Source organism: Micropterus dolomieu, linkage group LG18 (genome assembly GCF_021292245.1).
Source record: "Micropterus dolomieu isolate WLL.071019.BEF.003 ecotype Adirondacks linkage group LG18, ASM2129224v1, whole genome shotgun sequence".
In the NCBI taxonomy this organism is placed as follows: domain Eukaryota; kingdom Metazoa; phylum Chordata; class Actinopteri; order Centrarchiformes; family Centrarchidae; genus Micropterus; species Micropterus dolomieu.
In genome coordinates, this window is record NC_060167.1 from 26,339,590 (window position 1) to 26,358,650 (window position 19,061).

At 41.9% G+C, this 19,061-nt stretch overlaps 1 protein-coding gene and 1 non-coding gene across 3 annotated transcripts in view; one reads left to right on the forward strand and one right to left on the reverse strand.

Moving 5' to 3' along the window:
• The first annotated feature begins 9,581 nt into the window (after positions 1-9,581).
• trnaq-uug lies at positions 9,582-9,653 on the forward strand. Its single transcript has one exon. It is a non-coding gene; the product is annotated as a tRNA-Gln (tRNA).
• Positions 9,654-10,515: 862 nt separating this feature from the next.
• Positions 10,516-19,061, reverse strand: part of LOC123987322 (tensin-2-like) — a 30,564-nt gene continuing 22,018 nt past the window's right edge. Inside the window, exons 13-27 of one of the 2 annotated variants that reach the window (XM_046076091.1) lie at positions 18,876-18,951; positions 18,335-18,464; positions 17,739-17,804; positions 17,509-17,625; positions 16,014-17,408; positions 15,740-15,887; positions 14,791-15,635; positions 14,451-14,582; positions 13,590-13,682; positions 13,313-13,390; positions 13,045-13,122; positions 12,675-12,843; positions 12,404-12,472; positions 12,065-12,094; positions 10,516-11,864 (exon numbers count right to left, since the gene is read on the reverse strand). In XM_046076091.1, the coding sequence (XP_045932047.1) occupies positions 11,720-11,864; positions 12,065-12,094; positions 12,404-12,472; positions 12,675-12,843; positions 13,045-13,122; positions 13,313-13,390; positions 13,590-13,682; positions 14,451-14,582; positions 14,791-15,635; positions 15,740-15,887; positions 16,014-17,408; positions 17,509-17,625; positions 17,739-17,804; positions 18,335-18,464; positions 18,876-18,951 (3,571 nt within the window). In that variant the 3' untranslated portion in view covers positions 10,516-11,719. The remainder of the gene's footprint in view (positions 11,865-12,064; positions 12,095-12,403; positions 12,473-12,674; positions 12,844-13,044; positions 13,123-13,312; positions 13,391-13,589; positions 13,683-14,450; positions 14,583-14,790; positions 15,636-15,739; positions 15,888-16,013; positions 17,409-17,508; positions 17,626-17,738; positions 17,805-18,334; positions 18,465-18,875; positions 18,952-19,061) is intronic. The other variant, XM_046076092.1, reaches the window with a different exon arrangement.

A 19,061-nucleotide genomic window follows, 5' to 3' on the forward strand; every position in this document is an offset into this window, starting at 1 on the left:
CCAAATAAGCAGAACACATCCTACACACGTTTTGAGAATTACAGCAAGAACGACACAGTATAATAAAGAGCACTCACTGTGTCCAGAGCTAATGTGAGCAGAGCCCTCAGGTGCACCAACCCACTTAAAGCACCATGCCCAACTGAATCCTGGACTTGCTGACAGGCAGATGGCTGGTGGTGAAGATTGGCACTTCCTCCACTCATTTTCAGCACTCAAGCCCATGCCACTTCTCCCTGATCACACATAACAGTGTGGCACAGCACAGCCCCACTTTCATCCGTTTGAGAATGATGCCACAGCCATCAGCACAGCCGCTTACGAAGCTTTCGTGGAAGAAGAAAGAAAATCAGATTATGTCTGGACTTCAGCAATAGCTTGATTCCTGAAATGTCATCCACTAAACAGCAGTATATTTGTAAAATTCGGACATGTAAGGAATAACAGGTTTCTTTCATGCATACAGCGCAAAGGTAAGACCCTTAAATATGGTGCCAGGACAACTAGGTGAAGAAGATAATTGTGGACAAGGAGGAAACTGCCTTATTCTCATCAATTTGCCTTGAGTGGAGAGAGACAGCAGTTTCAAGTTCCCTTGAATCCCTTGACTTGTAAATTCAGCATGGCTCCATAGATCCTCACGACCTTCTACATGTGAGAGTATCTGTAGCAGCTGCATCACTGTGTGATGTCCGTGTTGCACCACCCTGGACTGTAAAGCTGTACAGCAGGTGATGTAAACAGCATAGTTTCGCACAGGCAATAACCGACCAACCCTCCAGGACATTTACCACAGGAGACACTTGAAGGAGGCCCACAAACTCATCCAAGACCATACTTGCCCATAGCCACAAACTCTTTCCAGAGCCAGCAGGTTCAGGACAGCGTTGTCCGCGGTGCCATCAGACTGTTAAATTCATAACCAAATATCACTCACTTACATCCTGCCTTTACTGCCTACAGTGTACTGTTTTGTACCATTTGTAATGTCTCTCTCTCTCTTTATTCTGTATGTAGTGTTTAATAGTTTGTAATACAGTTTTTGTACTGCTTTCCACTGTCCTGCTGTCCTATAGTGTAATGTACTGTTTTATTTCAATGCTGCAGCCGATCCAGATGTGTAATATGCAATTGGATTAATTAAATCCAATCTGGAGCAAATTAAAGTAGTGGAGTTTATTACTGTCTGAAATGTAGTCGAGTAAACATATTTTTTTAAATATACATAATTAAATGTTCCAGTAAAGTACAAGGGCCTCAAAACTGTACTTATTAAAGTATATGAATAAATGCTCTTGTAAATTATCATTCTCGATGTAAGACTTGATAATATGCAATTAATGAAATATAATCAGTGAAGCATATGCTTTTCTTCTCAAAGCATTAATAATAAACCGATGTACTTACATATATATATATATATATATATATATATATATATATATATATATATATATGTATGTATGTATGTATATTAGGGCTGACCCCTAATAGTCGAAGTTTCGACACTTCGAAGGGCGGAGCCTGATTCGACTGTCAGTCTCACAGTCGAAGCTTCACAGTGAAACGAGGATCATGCCATTTTGGCTATATTGGCTATATACGTCTGATTTTGATAGAACTACCAGTTTTCTCCCAGTAAGTTAATATACAGCCTATTACAATATACATTTCAATGTTTAATGCTGTAAATAAATGTGTAAAAAACTTCCAATAAAAGTGCTTGAATAAATCGTAAAATTGTAACCCTAACCCTGGGGCGTCAGTACGCATTTGTAGGAGTAGCGTGTATGTGTGTAGGGGCAGAAGAGATGGAGCCCCAGCTTCACCGGTGTTATGCCGAGTTGTCCGCACCTTACGGGACTTTCGGATAACTTATCACCGTTGATAAACCACACAAAGAATATTATATTGTTTTTAAACAGCCACTACTTGAAATAGACCCGCGAGGAACTGCGGCGTGCATGCAGTTGTCGACAACAGGAGCAAAACTCTCCACAAGACAGGTGAATGACAGGCGAGAGAGAGATAATATATTTTTATCTTTTTTTATTTTTTTTTAACACACACACACACACACACACACACACACACACACACACACACACACACACACACATATACGCTTACTGTTTTATTTAGTTATTTTATTTAAATTTTTAATATATTTTAATTTTTCTAACACAAACACACATAACGCTTTAATTACTTTATGCTTTAATTACTTGTTTAATGAAATGCATGCGGGTGATTGTTCTTATGTCGTTTGTATGATGCTTTGGCAATATTCTTAAAACATACTTTTATAGGAGAGGCTTTCCCGATCTTATTTGACTTTATTTTATCCCTTTTATTTTATTGTATTTTACTAATTTTATATTAATTTTTCATGCTCTTATCTTGTTTTTTTTTTTGTATTATTCTTTAGACTTGTTAAAGCACTTTGTAACTTGTTTTTGAAAAGTGCTCTACAAATAAGGATTATTATTATTATTATTATTATTATTATTATTATTATACATTCATGCCAATAAAGCTCATTTGTATTGAAAAGAATTGAATTGAATTGAGAGAGAGAGAGAGAGAGAGAAAAAAAAAAACCCGTCAACAATAAGCCTCAGTTTAGCTGCGGCTCGCAATCGCCGCGCACAAAAGCACACATGATTCGACTATCAGTTGACTATAGGCAGGACTTGACGATTCTGATTCGACTATGTAAATCCTTAGTCGGAGACAGCCCATATATATATATATATGTATTTTGTTGAGTTTGAGGGTTCTGCAAAGTATCTTAGCAGTTCCTGGGACTGCACTCTTCTGGACAGAGACCTCTGATGTTTTACCTGGAATCTGCTGTAGCCACTCTCTCAGTTTGGGGGTCACAGCCCCCGGTGCTCTGCTGTTTGTCCATCAACACAATGTCTGGTTGGTTAGCCATCACCAGTTTGTCAGTCTGGATCTTGACCACAGGATCTTAGCTCGGTCATTCTCAACTACCTTAGGAGGTGTCTTCCATTTTGACCTTGGGACTTCCAGCCCATACTCAGGGCAGATGTTCCTGTACACTATGCCAGCTACCTGGTTATGGTGTTCCATTTACGCACTTCCTGCCTGCATCTTACACCCTGCTGTTATGTGCTGTACTGTCTCAGGGGCATCCTTGCACAGACTGCACCTAGTGTCCTGCCTGGTGTGGTAGACCCCAGCCTCTATTGATCTTGTACTGAGTGCCTGTTCTTGTACCGCCATGATTAGTGCTTCTGTGCTGCCCTTTAGTCCAGCCTTTTCCAGCCACTGGTAGGATTTCTTGATATCAGCCACTTCTTCTATTTGTCTGTGGTACATGCCGTGCAGCGGCTTGTCTCTCCATGAAAGTTCTTTGTCTTCCTTGTCCTTACCCTCGGGTTTCTGCTGCCTGAGGCATTCACTAAGCCCTTCATCTTTGGGGGACATCTTCCTGATGTACTCCTAGATCTTTGTCGTTTCATCCTGGACAGTGGTCTTGACACTCACTAGCCCACGGCCTCCCTCGCTACGCTTGGTGTACAGTCTCAGGGTGCTGGATTTGGGGTAAATCCCTCCATGCATTGTCAGGAGCTTTCTTGTCTTGATGTCAGTGGCCTCTATCTCCTCCCAGTTTATTATACCAGCGTGGTATCTGATGACTGGCAGGGCGTATGTGTTGATGGCTCGGATCTTGTTCTTCCCATTCAACTGACTTTTCAGGACCTGCCTTACTCTCTGTAGGTATTTGGCTGTGGCGGACTTCCTTACTGCCTCTTCGTGGTTTCTACCCAAGGTATTTGTAGCTGTCCTGAACATCTGCAATGTGCCCTTCCGGTAGTTCAACCCCCTCGGTTCTGATCATTTTCCCTCTTTTTGATACCATGTGACCACACTTGTCCAGTCCGAACAACATTCCAATGTCACTGCTGTAGATCCTGGTAGTGTGGATCAGTGAGTCGGTGTCTCGCTCATTTCTGGCATACAGCTTGATGTCATCCATGTAGAGGAGGTGACTGATGGTTGTTCTACTTCGGAACTGGTTTCTGTAGCCAGTCTTTGTTTTGATCTAGCTGAGGGGGTTCAGGCCTATGCAGAACAGCAGCGAGGATAGTGCATCACCTTGGTATATGCCACACTTGATGGTGACTTGTGCAGCTGGCTTTGAGTTGGCTTCCAGACTTGTTTTCCACAGCCCCATTGAGTTCTTGATGAATGCTATTACTGTCCTGTTGATCTTGTACATTTACAAGCATTCCAGTATCCATGTATGTGGCATTGAGTCGTAGGCTTTCTTGTAGTCAATCCAGGCAGTGCACAGATTGGGCTGCCTGGTCTTGCAGTCTCGAGTGACTGCTCTATCAACCAGTAGCTGGTGGTTGGCTCCCCTGGTATTACTGCCCATTCCCTTCTGGGTCCTGTCCATGCTTAGCCGCTATGATGCCTGACAGGAGCTTCCATGTTGTGCAGAGGCAGGTTATTGGCCGGTAGTTGGATGGGATAGTTCCCTTCATGATCAGGACTGATCAATTGAACATGATCAATTTCTTCAGGTGTGGATCATGTCAGGGCCTGGTGCTGTCCAGCTCTTCATACCTGCCACATACCTTTCTTGGATGTCTGCCGTTGTAATGCTCACTGGATCTTGTTCTGGGAGATTGCTGTGATCTGTTCTTAGATCTACTAGCCACTGAGCATTGGTGTTGTGGGATGCCTCTTTCTTCCATATGTTCTTCCAGTACTGTTCAGTCTCAACCCTGGATGGATCTGATCTTGTGAGAGTACACTTTGAATAGTTCGGTGGACAACATCCGGTTTATTCTCTTGGCTTCTGCTTCTCCCTTGTATCTCTTTAGGCGGGTAGCCAGAGCGGTCTTTGTTTGGTAGTCTCCAAAGCCTCAGGTATCGACAGCTTGTTGTATTTCTTAGGTAGCCCTTTCCTTGCACCTTTCTGTAGCTCTGACAGCTGACTGTTGCCTTAATCTTGGCCTCTGTCCTTCTACTCCTTGGGGGGTAATGCTCTTTGTGGCTTGGGGTGTTCATCTTATAGCCAACCATCTCTAGGATCACTGTTGCTGTGGCGTACATCAGCTCATTGGTCTCGGTTATGGCTTTAGTAGGGACAGTATGTAGTGCTGCATTCACATCTTCTAGCAGACTTTCAGAGGGTACTTTGTCACTTAGCCTTGGCAATCTTGGTTGTTGTACTTCGATTTTTCCATGTTGAAATAAAAATAGCAACAACAACAATAAATAAAAATAATTTACAATATTCAGAGCAAATAGCCTACATCTTTTTTGATGGGGGGTGGTAAGGGACCTGGATAATGGATAGGGTGGCGCAGGCCCAAAAAAGGTTGAGAACCACTGGGCTACTGGAAAGAGACATTCATGGACTAGAGCAGAAAAATATACTGTATAAATATTTATATATATATACAGTATATTGTTGAAAAAGTGAGTAGGCATGTGACAGGCTTTACAATTCTAACAGTTCAAATAGTAAATGACACATAACTACATTGTTCTAATGTGTGACTTATTGTTTAGTATTAGCACTGTGTGAGCTCATGCTCAAACAAATAGATATCTTTTAAGTTTGATATTGCGGCAAATCTTTATAATTGTTGGGATTCCTTTGTCTCCTTCAAATATTTACTTAAGAGACCAAAGGTTATTTAGGACCCGATCACAATTTTTCCTTTCTTTCTTTCTGTCTTTCTTTCTTTCTTTCTTTCTTTCTACCTTTTTTCTTTTTTCTGCAAAGTAACCTCAATTTTGGGGGCCTAAACATACTCGAAAACTCACCAAACCTTGCACAATATTCAGGAAAAATGGCTTGCTAGTGCCGCCTACAGAGAAGCCCCCGGACTAAGTTTGACCTACGTATACGAAATTTATGTGGTACGTGTATCATGTCCAGATGTACAAAAAAGCCTCTTGAAGCCATTGCCTAAACCCAACAGGAAGTCGGCCAGTTTGGATTTAATGGTAATTTTTGGCGATTTACACACTTTGTACTTTAACGAACTCCTCCTAGAGAATTAATCCAGTCGACTTCAAATTTTCGCTGTGCAGTCTAAACACATTGACAATTAAAAGTTGTTCGGTTATTACCAGTCGACCAGTTTGCCCATGGTGAGCTGTCAAATACTGATGATTTGCCATGAAACAGAAAGTTGTTTTAACTTCAGTATACATTCTCACATCCGCCCCAAATTTTACATGTATACTAACAGTCGCGCCCTGAACACATCTAGATGCCAATATTCACTCAAAGTCATAGCGGCACCTTCTGGCAACAGGAAATGACATGTTTTACGCTGTTATGTACTACTCTTAGCAGGTTGGACATATCAACTTTAGAACTGTCCCAGAAAGCCCTTAACACATTGATGAAGCCATGTTGTAAAAGTTGTGAGTTTGCAGTTAATGGCGTGGGGGTGGCGTGGCGGCAAAGTTCCACGCTTCGCCATGACACAGGAAGTTGTTGTAACTTGACTGTACATGCTCAGATCTCTACCAAATTTTACACATTTATTAAGAGTCCCGCCCTGAACACATGTACATGCCGACATTCACCCACAGTCATAGCGGCACCTGCTGGCAACAGGAAGTGACCTTTAATGAAGCAGCCCTCGCCGCACGTTGCACCTACATGTATGAAATTTCTGTGGCACATGTATAATGTCCAGACGTACCAAAAAGCCTCTTGGAGCGATGATCTAAACCCAACAGGAAGTCAGCCGTTTTGAATTTTATGGTAATGTTTGGATGATTTACCCACTCCGTACTTTAACTAACTCCTCCTTGGGATTTAGTCCAACCGACTTTAGATCTGTGCTGTGCTGTCTAAAGCCATTGATGATTAAAAGTTGTCCAAACCAGAATCGATGATTCGTCATAAAACAGGAAGTTGCTGTAACTTCAGTCTACATGCTCATATCTCACATCCGCATGCCAATATTCACTAAACATCACAGCGCCACCCGCTGGCACCAGGAAATTACACGTTTTATGCTGTAATGTACTAACCCTAGCAGGTTGGACATCAACTTCTAAACTTCAAAACTGTCCCAGAAAACCCAACGTGCATTGATGAAGCCGTGTTGTAAAACTCGTGACTTTGCAGTTAACGGTGTGGCGGTGGCGTGGCGGCAAATTTAAACTGTTCACCATGATGCAGGACGTTGCTGTAATTTGACTGTACATGCTCACATCTGTACGAGAGTTTACATGTTTGATAAGAGTCTTACCCTGAACACTTGCCCTGACAACATTCACCCATACTCATAGCGCCACCTAATGGCAATAGGAAGTGGCCTTCAACGAAGCAGCCCCCGCGGCACATTTTACCTACATGTACAAAATTTCTGTGGCACATATCATGTCCAGATGTACAAAAAAGCCTCTTGGAGCAATGCCCTAAACACAACAGGAAGCTGGCCATTTTGAATTTTATGGTTATTTTTGGATTTTTTACACAGTCCATACTTTAACAAACTCCTCCTAGAGAATTAGTCTGACCAACTTCAGATTTTCCCTGTCTACTCTAAAGCCATTGACGATTAAAAGTTGTACAAACAGTGATTTTTCGTGAAACAGCGTGCCTGTGGCGTGGCGTCTAAAATTGTTGATTCGCCATGAAAGAGGAAGTTCTTTTAACTTCAGTGTACATGCTCACATCTGCACCAAACTTTACGTGCTTCATAACAGTCCCACACCAAACATGCTCAGTTATGGTTGTAGTGTGAAGTGCTATGTAGCGCAACAAAGGGGACACAGGAAGTGATGATTAACACATTTGTGCAACGTTAGAAGCCCATGGCAAATTCACAACCACACTGTCGGAGATCTAGAATCTGCTACGCGGCCGCCTCACACCTCGACGCGCTACACATGCGAGGGCCCACCCTCTTGCAGCTTTAATTTTCTTTTTATAATTCCTCAGAAGATAGCTGAGGGAGGTGGGGGTTGGGGGACATGACTTCTACAGTTCTTAGACTTCATAAAGCACCAAAATAATAGGACTTATTAAAAACAGGCCTATTACAGTTGCTACATGATTCAGTTCTCAAAATTAGTGATGCGGTAAGATTGACTGTGATCTTTCATTCACAGACAGAAAAACTTTAAACCTCATATACCATGGTCCTACTGTTTTGCTAGCCGGGACTTGCAATAGGGAGATCTGACTAGTCAAGAGGCCTACCATGGTCTGTTAAAGTCCCTCTAGTTCCCTCTTCTGGGAGGATGAGGGAAGACATGGCAACTAAACACTCATTACTGTACTGTACAATTAAACAAGGGTCCATGGGCTAAAACAACACTATAGTGCTATATTGTACAGTGTTTAATTTTTCAAAATGGCACAGATGAAGTCAGCCAAGAATTGCTGAGTGTCCACCAATGAAATGTACTGCTATGCAACCGGTTAGTGTAGCCTTTATTGTTCCTCAGCAACAATGGTAAAATAAATGACCATAGGAATCTTTCGATATTATAGTATATTAAATTAGTGACTACCACTAACTCATTATATCTTTCAAACCAACTGGATCAAATGATGAGGACTGAACCTGCAAAACGGATGGGCTCAAAAAACACTTCCATATCTGGTTAATTATTAGGTGCTTTGGAACACCTAGTAATAGCCTCTGTGTCTTGGTTGTGTGTACCGTATGAACCAACCAACCAGCCCCATTCACACCAGTACAAACAATCTTTTACCCTTGGCTACTAAGCAGCTCCACTGGAGCATGCAGGTTACTTAAAAGCACAAAGGTAATAACCGTTGAAGCCTTTCTGATTTTGTTTTCCTTAACAGATGTACGTTACTCTTCTTCCAAGCCAACTTTTTCAAAAGCAGTTACATTATATTTCTGAATGTTTATCAGTTGAAACAAGTCAATTGAAACAAGTTTGTTATTATGGTCCAGCATTCAGCATTCTCATAGTTGGATATTGCTTCCTCAAAAAAAAGAATAAAAGAGAGAATCTTTTACAAAACTGCTGTTAAAATGTTGCCGCATATAAAAATAAGACAACAAATAATTTGACAGTTTTAGCAATTATCTAAACTTTTATTTTGAAAACCAAGCTTTTATTTTGAGAAACCGAACTCGGATAACCAGTAGATAGCTAGCTTGCTAGCACATTGAAACCTTCATTTATGTGTGATAACACCATAGGATGAAAACAAATATCGGCAGGTTCGGTTAGACAGACGCGGTTGACTGTCTGCACCTGTAGATTGATGCGTATGTTAATAACAAGCTACATCTAATTTTACACCTCGACGCCTATACAGTCTATGCTCGACGCTGCTGTCTGTCACCACCATAGGTCACCACACACGTTAGCGTAGCAGGTTTGGCTAGGTTAGCTTAAGTTAGCTAACTAGCGATGCTAAAAGAGGGTGCAGTTGTCACTGTGATTAACAATTTAACCTTCCTAATAGCGTACCGTTTGGTAAGACATAAACCAAAGAGCTACCGTACCTAATGACAGACTCGACAGATACGCGACTCCACGAGATTAGAGCTAAATTCAGTACTGTGGCCGAGGGTAGCGGAGCTGGTCCCATGGTGTAATGGTTAGCACTCTGGACTTTGAATCCAGCGATCCGAGTTCAAATCTCGGTGGGACCTCATCCTTTTAATTTCTCTACTGAGACGTATTGGTAGTAACATTATAGGTAATGGTAAAGCAGCAACCGATAACTAAGGAGGGAAAATATATGTTTACGTCTTGTTGACACATTTAAGTATTAGGTGACTGAATTATTTAATGAAATATGGGTGGAAGGAAGTATCCCAGTAAGCTGTAACAAAGTGATAATCATTCCACTAAGAAAACCTGGGAATGATGCTAGTGAGACGGCATACTAGAGCTATTGCCTTGATATCACACGTCTGTAAATTGATGGAAACAGATGGTTAATGAGAGGCTAGTGAAGTTATAGGAAGAAAGGGTATGGTGGCGACGCACCAAAACTGACTGAGGAGAGGATGGGACAGCCTGGAGGATGAGATAAGAAAAGAAGAAAAACTCACGTGCATAAAGAGTTAACATGCAGAACATATGCACAGGAAAGACAAGTGATGTTTGCACAATTACAGAAAACAGGGCAAGTAGAGGTCGGTGTAAAAAAAAGTGTGGAGACAGTGGAGGGCTGAAAATGTTTGTTTTGTTTTATGGGAGCTACTCGACTAATTACACAAGTTATAAGGAGGACTACAAGGAGGCAGTAATGCAACATTAAGGATAAGGATTTAGTGCTCTAAAACTCTCAAAGAACAAAAAGAAGAAGGTATGAATGCATGTGTCATGAGTCGTGCTGTTTCAAGGTTAATAGCAATAGCTAAAAATATATATAGCTACATAAGCTGTACCTGCTCTTAGCCAACCACGAAAAAGGTAAGAACAAATATATGACTAGGTCTTCAAGATAAGTAATAAAATATCTTAAAACATATTTTACAGGAAGCCTTTAAATGATGAGGCACACAATTGCATTTGATGTGATTTTATTACTCAAATTTCCTGTCAAATATGACATATACCATTCTTCTCACCACCTCAGAGGAATAAAATATATTACTTCTTTTACATAAAAATACATTATGAAAAATAATGATTGTGCTGAAGTCATCTAAATACTGTATCCGTTTATAGAAAACACACAAATACCAAACAACAAAAATGTGTTGATTAAAAAACAAACAAATTTCTTTACATGATAACAGAGTCTTTGGCTTAAACTGAAACTTCACCCTTTAAACATAACTCACTTATTATGTGTTGCCATATTGGTTAGTCAAATAGGCATATAACCAGGGTCAAGACTAATCTGTGATATGGAGAGACTTGAGGCTCTTTTTATATTGACAGATGAGCACGTCCTTTGATTCCATCACACTTTAAATTTCACAAGGTATGGCTTTTTGTTTTTTGTAGCTGTAGAAAAGTTGTAAATATTCATGTTATGTCTATGAACTTTCATGTTATGTTTGTTAATTCAGTTTTAAGGCTGACCTCCCTTTTATTTGCTAATGCAGTAGCTACACAACATTTTATTAAATAATCTATCGGTCTGTTTTAAATTGTAGGTAGGTTTAGCATAATATGGTACTACATCTGTGGTTATCACTTCAACAAAAATACACTTTTAATAGTAAAGTTACAGCGATAACTAAATGCTAATTGTTACAAATATGTATAAAATACTGTAGCTGAAGAACCTTCTGATTAGATAATCAAAATACATAACCTCTTTCACTTAATCGCTGCCTCACATTGCATATTTAAAATTGCCATGATACCACTAACACTTAAACCGCGACTCTTACATTCTACTACATTGTTGAAGACCGTCTGAACTGTTTTCCCTTCGGCTTTAAATGTCGATGTAGAGAAACTTTGATACAAATAATACTGTGGTATGTGGATTGTCACACAGTTTGTGAAGTTTGTGGTACATTGTGTGAACAGGATAACAAATAAAATAACAACTTTAGCAATGGCAAGAAAATCAAACCAAAGCAAACAAAAACACTCCCAAAACTCTTACTTCAATCTCATTTGGCAAAGGTTACTAAAGTTATGTCAGTCTTTGGCATATCAAATTTTTTTTTTATTGACAAATCTGTCACAATCATATCAATATCTTCCCCAGATCCCAAAAAGTCCAGAGTTTTCAAATTCTCCTGCTCTCTCATCTGTGTAGCTGTGGTCCCAGCATGACTTTGTTGATAAAGTTGACAATGGCCACAGCTGGCTGCTCGGGATCCATCTCTGCAAACAGGTGACACACGTTCTCTGTAGCACTGCCTGTCCGCCTCGCCACAAAGCCAAATATCCTGCAGCAAAAAGGGAGACATCGGACGTCAAAAGATGGAAGAGAAAATGATATTTGACACTGAAAGGAACCAAATTTTGTCTCGAGAAGTCAGAGTAAAGCATAATGTGATCGTGATTAATTGCCATGCAAAAGAACACATAGTCACACAGTCGGTAATATCACTAGCAAAGAAAAACACAGTGTGACGTAAGCACTTACTTGCTTGACGTGCTATCAGAATTAGTCCACCTGAAGCACAGGTACACAGATAGAGACACAGAGACAAAACGTAGTAAAACATGAATAACAAAGACATGGAGACTGTTTTGCAAACAGTACGCAGTGACTAGCAGTTTAAATTAACCTCGCAGACACTCACCTCACAGAGGACTTATATTTATAAAATATAAGTAAATACAGAAAGTATTTGTGCAGCAGCAGCAAGCACACACATGTTACGGCCTTTACTAAAGACAATCAGCAGCAACATGTAGAAGCACATATAGTTTTTATTAAAATCATACTGTCTGTGTTTTTATGTACATCTCAATGACCCACCTCTTGTTTTGGGGGTCGACACTGCTGAAAGTCACACTGCTGATTGGGTAGTGTCTTCTGAAAAACAGCCTGTGTAAACACAAACATTATAATGTCTCATTGGTCTTTGGCATTAGCTTTAAGGATACTATCAGGAAAGTTTTCTGTCAAACTGGTCATGCATAGCAAGTTTAACGCAATAACAAATACCACTTTTTATAAGTTACCAGTTACAGTCACTGAAAATGTCATAATGTTGCTGAGAAGTAAGATTGATGTGTCTACAATTTACCTTCTTTTGCTGTCTGTTAGAGTGATGCCCTGAGCGGACACTTTGAAGTGGACCATTGTTGCCACTGGACGTGGACTCAGAGCCAAAGTACACTTGGTTGCCTTGGAAACTGCCTCGGGTCCCGTCAATGACTCAGTTTCCACAGAGTTCAGGTACAGCACGTTGCAAGCTTGTTTGTGGGAGTGATGAGAAATTACAGACTGACATATGCGCACGTGTTGTTATGGCTCAGTGCTACGAAAACACGGGGCTTTGAGTGGTCTCTGCTGGTCAAATGTAAGAACTGCAACTATTGCATTGCACATAAGAGAGGTCCTCTATGGAAAGTCAAATTATGCAGAATCACCAAAAAAACAAAACAAAATGCTACCTGCTCCTTGTTTGAGGAGGTCAGCCGCTGTGCTGGTGTTTGATGCAGGCTGCATCTCCTGAAGCTCCCCGACCAAATCTGAAATATCAAAGTCTTCCGTTACGTAACGATACGATCTAAATTATTGAGGATCCAGTCTGTAACTGTTAATAAACTGCTCTTCTTTGAAGTGTAGTTATTCTCGCTTAATAAATAAATGTTATTTGAAAAGGCGGATTTAATTTGGGACTAAAAAGCACAACATCTAAATGTATTGACACTGATTTACCTCTTTCTGGGATGTGAAGGGCACATGGAAGAGAGATGGGAGTAATTGAATGCTGGTACACCAGGGCAGATAAACTTCCTGAGACGAAGACAGAAAGAGAAAATAGGTAAACCAGATTATGATTTTGACAGGTTAGAAGGCATTAAAAAGAAAGAAACAAAGGGGACTTGGTAAGAAGGAAATAAAAACAAAATACTTGTCAATCAGTTTTAAGTATCTCGTACACAACTAAATATGTGAAATGTATTGCAGCAGTTGTGTCTCCAACATAACTGACCGAAGTAGGACTCGTTCTGACAGCCCTTGATCTTCACTCCCCGTGGCCCTGTCTCGATGAGGAAGTGTCTCACCAGCTGTTCCAGAGGATCCCCTAGGAGAGAGGAGGGGAGAGGGAGAAGGGAGGCAACGAGGATGAAAAATAAGGCAGGCTGTCTTGCTGCAGAGCATATTCTACAAAGATCAATGAACAAAAATACAAGAAATATAATATTCTGATTACTAGACAGACTAATCAAAACCATAATGTCACCGCTTTCCTTGATCACGACGTGCCTCATTTGTGTTTTTCATTTCATGCATGGTCAGAATGCATCAGAAATGCATAAAAACGTATGTCTACCACTGACATTAGTTGTTCTTGGGCTGGTTAAAAAACAGCTCTAAATATTAGATATTGTTTTACTTCTTGATTATAACAGCATAAATGCAAATTTACAAGGTAAATGAAATTACACGGGATTGGATCACAAACTTGCTTCATAAGTACTTAAACTACTTAAAACCTTGTTTGTTTGTTTTTTTATTTATTTGCTGGCAATTATCTCAAACCAACCAAACCAATCAGCAGTCACTTCAAATGTTAGAACAGACTTAGTAGATGAATGAAAATCCTGTAATTAATCAACCCTTCAAGTAGGCCTACATATACTGCCATCAAATTTCTATACATAGTTTGTTGACTTGTCATAGTAGGAAAATCACAGTTGTCGCTTGAACCTGGACTAATGCAGCTAAATGGAATTCAGCCAGCATTACTTTAATTTTTACTTACACTTGTGCTTTTTTCTACTGTGACATGTTAAAAAAGGCCTATTGGAAGCCATCTAATTGATATTAACAACACATTCATAATGGATACCTTTGCCGCCAATGATATTGGCATTAGGAGGTGGGGTGGCCACCTTGAGGGCCAGACCGTAGGCCCCCTGGAAGGAGTTACTGTCTCTGATGAGGAAAGTTCCTGGCTCCTTGTCCTTCAAAACAGCTATGGCTATGGTAGAGAGGACACATTAGAGTAGGGGTGTTGTAGTGCAAAATTAGAGTTGCAGTAATGACAATATATGGGTTGCATGTCTAAGGTCACCATGCTGTTTCTGGTATGAAGTTTCACTCTACTGTATCAACTAAACATTAATGGTCAAAGAAGACTGAAATGTTTGGTAATGACAAATACAAACGTTCCTCATTATAACCCTCACCTTGGTCTCTGGAGATACCTGGTTTGTACCAATACTTGGAGCTGTCCTGGACAAACTTGGCATTGACCCTGATGTCTGCCTCCTCCCTACAGCTGTGTTGCACAGACCCCCGTCTCTCCTCTCCCACAGAGGGCGAGAAAGTGACATGGTGCGTGGGGGAAGGAGATGATGAAGCCCGGAGTAGAGAGTTGTGTCCATTCGTGGATCCTGGTGAGCCTGAAAGCCTTTTCTTCTCGGGGAGCGGTGGCTGGATGGTGGGGATGGTGACTGCAGTGTACCCTGTGTATGGTACATGAGGGACATTTAGTAATGGGTAGTAATAGGGCGCTAAGGGGAAGGTTGGTGTGTGATATCCGTCGGGCACAGGTGATGGTGGTTTGGTGTCGGCGGAGCTGTCTCTGTCTGGAGTCAGTCTTTGTCCTGCTACCTCTGTAGCTGATGTGCAGCACTGGGGAGAAGACTGGAGGTCTGGGGAGTTAACAGGAGTATTGGGGGAACAAGAACTGAGACTGGCTGAGGGGTTCATGGATACAACTCTGCTGCTGCCAGATGGGGTATTGCTAGGAAGGGCAGAGCCATTCAGTTGCACTTGGACTGGGGGTATGATGACAGTCGCATAGTTTGAGGTCTGTAATTGGTTAGATCCCTCTGCACTTCCTGTTGCTCCGGTCTTCCCGTCAGAGCTCAAACTCGGCTCACTTGAGGGTTGTGTGGAGCTTATGGATATGTTGGAACTTTGGGTTTGCAGTTCTCTTGGTACTGGTGTGACAATTTTGCTGCTATTTGTGTTGGACTCCAGATGTGTAGAGGTTTCTTGGCTTTGCGCAGGGTTGTCAGCAGTTACACTAAGGAAAAGGCAAAGTATGGGAAAAAACAAGATAATTATCTACAAATCTAGAGAAATTTTATTTTATTTTCAGCATTGGTAGATGTCCAAAGTTTCACCCACCTGTATTCTGTGTGTGTAGGGCTGCTACCAATAATTGTGTAGTCATTATCAGAGTCCAGTCCAGGGGTGCTTGACAGGCAATTGGAGTCTGATTTCGCCTCTGAACCCTGGGATATGTCATCCTCCACATCACTCTTGGGCTTTTCCACTTTGAGAAGAGAGATAAAACGACATGAGTTAAAGTGATAACAAAAATTAGGAAAAATAATTGATACAAGAAGTAATAAACATGTTATTTCAATATAAACCAGTCCCCACTGTATCCATCATTCACCTTTGTGATGCTCAGCGGGCTGCTGGTCTCTAGATCCGGAGAGGGTCTCGGGCAACCTGCCTCTCCCAGGAGAGGGGCTACCAGCGGGCAGAGGCGAGGCTGATCCAGAGTGGTACCCTGAGGCGTAACCACGGCTCTCATGGCTCTCGGCTGGGGATGACTGATAAGGAGAGCAGGGACAGGAGTGGCGTGGCTGTGGAGGGGTGTGGTACCCACTGCTGCCTCCATCCCGCACCTCTATCAGAGAGTGGGGGCTGGGGTATCCCTGGTGAGGTCCAATTGCATATCTAGGTTGTTCCGGGATTGGACCCTGATCCAAAGGGGAGTGACACACGCGAAATGTTGGCATGGCTGATTTGCTCTGCCAGAATTCTGCCTCTTTTGCCACCTCCCATGGATTTTCATTTTCCCATGGTGGGGACACCTCTCTTGTTTGTTGTAACCCTCCTTGGGACCAGTGTGGGCTTTCTGATTGGTCAGGGTGCAAAGAGTGGAATGATCTGACTGAGGCAGATTGGTGCTCTCGCCTGCTGGAGCAGTCCCGACATGGGCAACCAGGGGACGGTGCTGGAGGGCTGAAGAACATTTCCCTATAAGGGCTCGAGGGCAGTGACTGATGGGACACATGGGAGGCTGGATTGTGGCTGGAATAATGGAAGAGGTGACACTCTTCCCCGGTGCAGAGTCTGTTTGAGGCTGGGAGGGTGTGGCTGTGTGGGTGGGTGTGTTCCAGGGTGGAATAAGGGTAGCAAGGCCTGTGGAGACAGGGCAGGGGTGGGGGTGGACGTTCCCATGGTAACTCGGGTAATGGATGGGCACTGTGGCGATGGCAGAGTTCCATATGAGTTGAATGAGGAGGCGGGGACACAGATTTGGAAGTTAAGGCTGGCAGCGTTTGGCTATTTGGATGGTTTTTAATACTGTTGCAACGGCCGAGACAATGCCCGTTAGGAAGGCAGGGCCCTCGTTCCCTCTGCCATCCGACATCGCCACACTTTGTACCTGCTCGACCACAGCACGACGGCTCTCGCCTCAAGCCCCCAGGACTTGATGGGTCATCATCATCCAAAATCGCCGTCTCTCTATCCTTTTCTTTCCCTCTTGTTTGCTCATTTGCTCCACCTTCCCCCTCTCCTCTCCTGAATGGACAGTCAGTGTTCTGTCTTTCTGGGCGGTTTATGTGCATAGAGGCATCTTCCACGTGATCAGAGGTGACTGAGGAGTCAGAGATATAGGTTAGAGGCTGGGGGTGGCTGGGAGTTTGAGGCTTGACTGTTGGGCTGCTGGTGAGGCATCCGTTGAGTGACGCTGCTGAGGCAGTCGAGCCCAGCCCGCGACGCTTCTTCACCTGGGCGTACAAGCTGCCGTCCAGAGGGCCCTTCGTATGACAGATATCTGACAGAAACAAGAAGAGAGTGGGATGCGATGTTTGATTTTACTATCTTATTTTTTAATGCCTGTGTGTGTGTTTGTGTGTGTGGGGTACATATCTTACTTTCTATGCTGTCTTGGTGGTGCAGGTTGAAGTTCTCATAAGAATCCCATCTGACCACAGGGTCTGAGGTGTTGTAGTCCACTTTGATGAAGGTGTCATTCTTGCGGTATTCTCGTCCTTGGAAAGCAGACATTTTGATATGAAGCATATGAAAATGTAAAAAGAAAGAGATTGGTTGACCAAAATGCACTAAAGGATGCATTGAAACACAGACAGTTGATAATATTCACCTTTCATTTTTTCTGGGCCATTGGTGAAGAGAAACTCGACTGTAGCATCTGGAGGGAACCTGTCATCTACAGAAAGACCGGCATAAAGACATTGACAAAAATATCCAGACCGAAACTACAGAGACTGATTAAAAACATTCAAGCAAAAGTGGAAAGTCAAAGTCAAAAAATAAAGATTCTGGCTTTCACTCTTACAACACTTACAACACTTCAAAGAGACGTGGTGGCATGTGGCACTTGTCATGAGACAAGAGCTGCTGTATTTCTGTTTCATTTAAACTGACACTGTCATTTGATATTTGTCTCAAAATACACACAAACACCACAATAGTCTGAAAAACAAGGGGGTCTTGAATTATACAGCCATGTGAACCATTTTAAAGAAAGAATAGAAATATACAGCAGGGGGTTTCCATAAGTTTACAATATAGTACTAAGTCTAAATAACCTAGTTTTCCTTATGCACAGGTAGCATAAATAACCTTCACACTACTCTCCTCTGTGGTGCCTTCATGACTGTCCAAAAATGTAAAACTGCACCTACTTGTTATTCCGTACATTTCCTCAGAAACTAGTGAGCTTCTGTTTTTTTATACCTGTGCAGGCCAGGTCCAGTTCAGTCTTGCCAAACCACAGCTGGGCTCCGTGAACAGTGCAGGTGTGGAACTGGACTCTGAACACCACCTCCCTCTCCGATGCTCGACTCCGCCGGTGGTAGCACTTCACCTGCAGAGAAGGATGCAGGTATGAGTGTGATGTACAAACAACTACTAAAGCTCCTTTCAAATAAAATGTCTCAAAGTGTTGACATATTAGTAGACAAGCGGGACAAAATGGTTATATGATGTTTGTTATATTAGTTTGCTCTGTTGGATTGTCTTCAATGCGTTTACCCTCCGAGATTAATAAAGTACCCACAGTACGTGTCTCTCTAGGTTACTAAGGCCTTTGTTTTTTCCCTGTCAGAAAGACATGCAAGACAGCGTAAGAAAACAATTAAGCAAGCATGTTTTTCATAGTCTTCAGAGGATCTGTAGCTTAAGTGGTTTAATAATAATCAAGCACTTAAAAGCAAAGTTATCAAAGTGTATAATAACACTTGAGGTATTGCAGTTATTGCAGTGATGTATTTCTCACCATAATGTCCCCCTTTAATAATAGCGCTGGCTCCATAGTAACACACAGCTTCCTTGCCCTGGAGCTCTGGGGATCACTGGACACACACACACAGAACAAAAAAAGAAACCATATAAAACCAGTCAAACATGTCTTGGTTGGGTAAAACAGTTGTAAACAACATCAGCTTTAACATAAGCACAGACC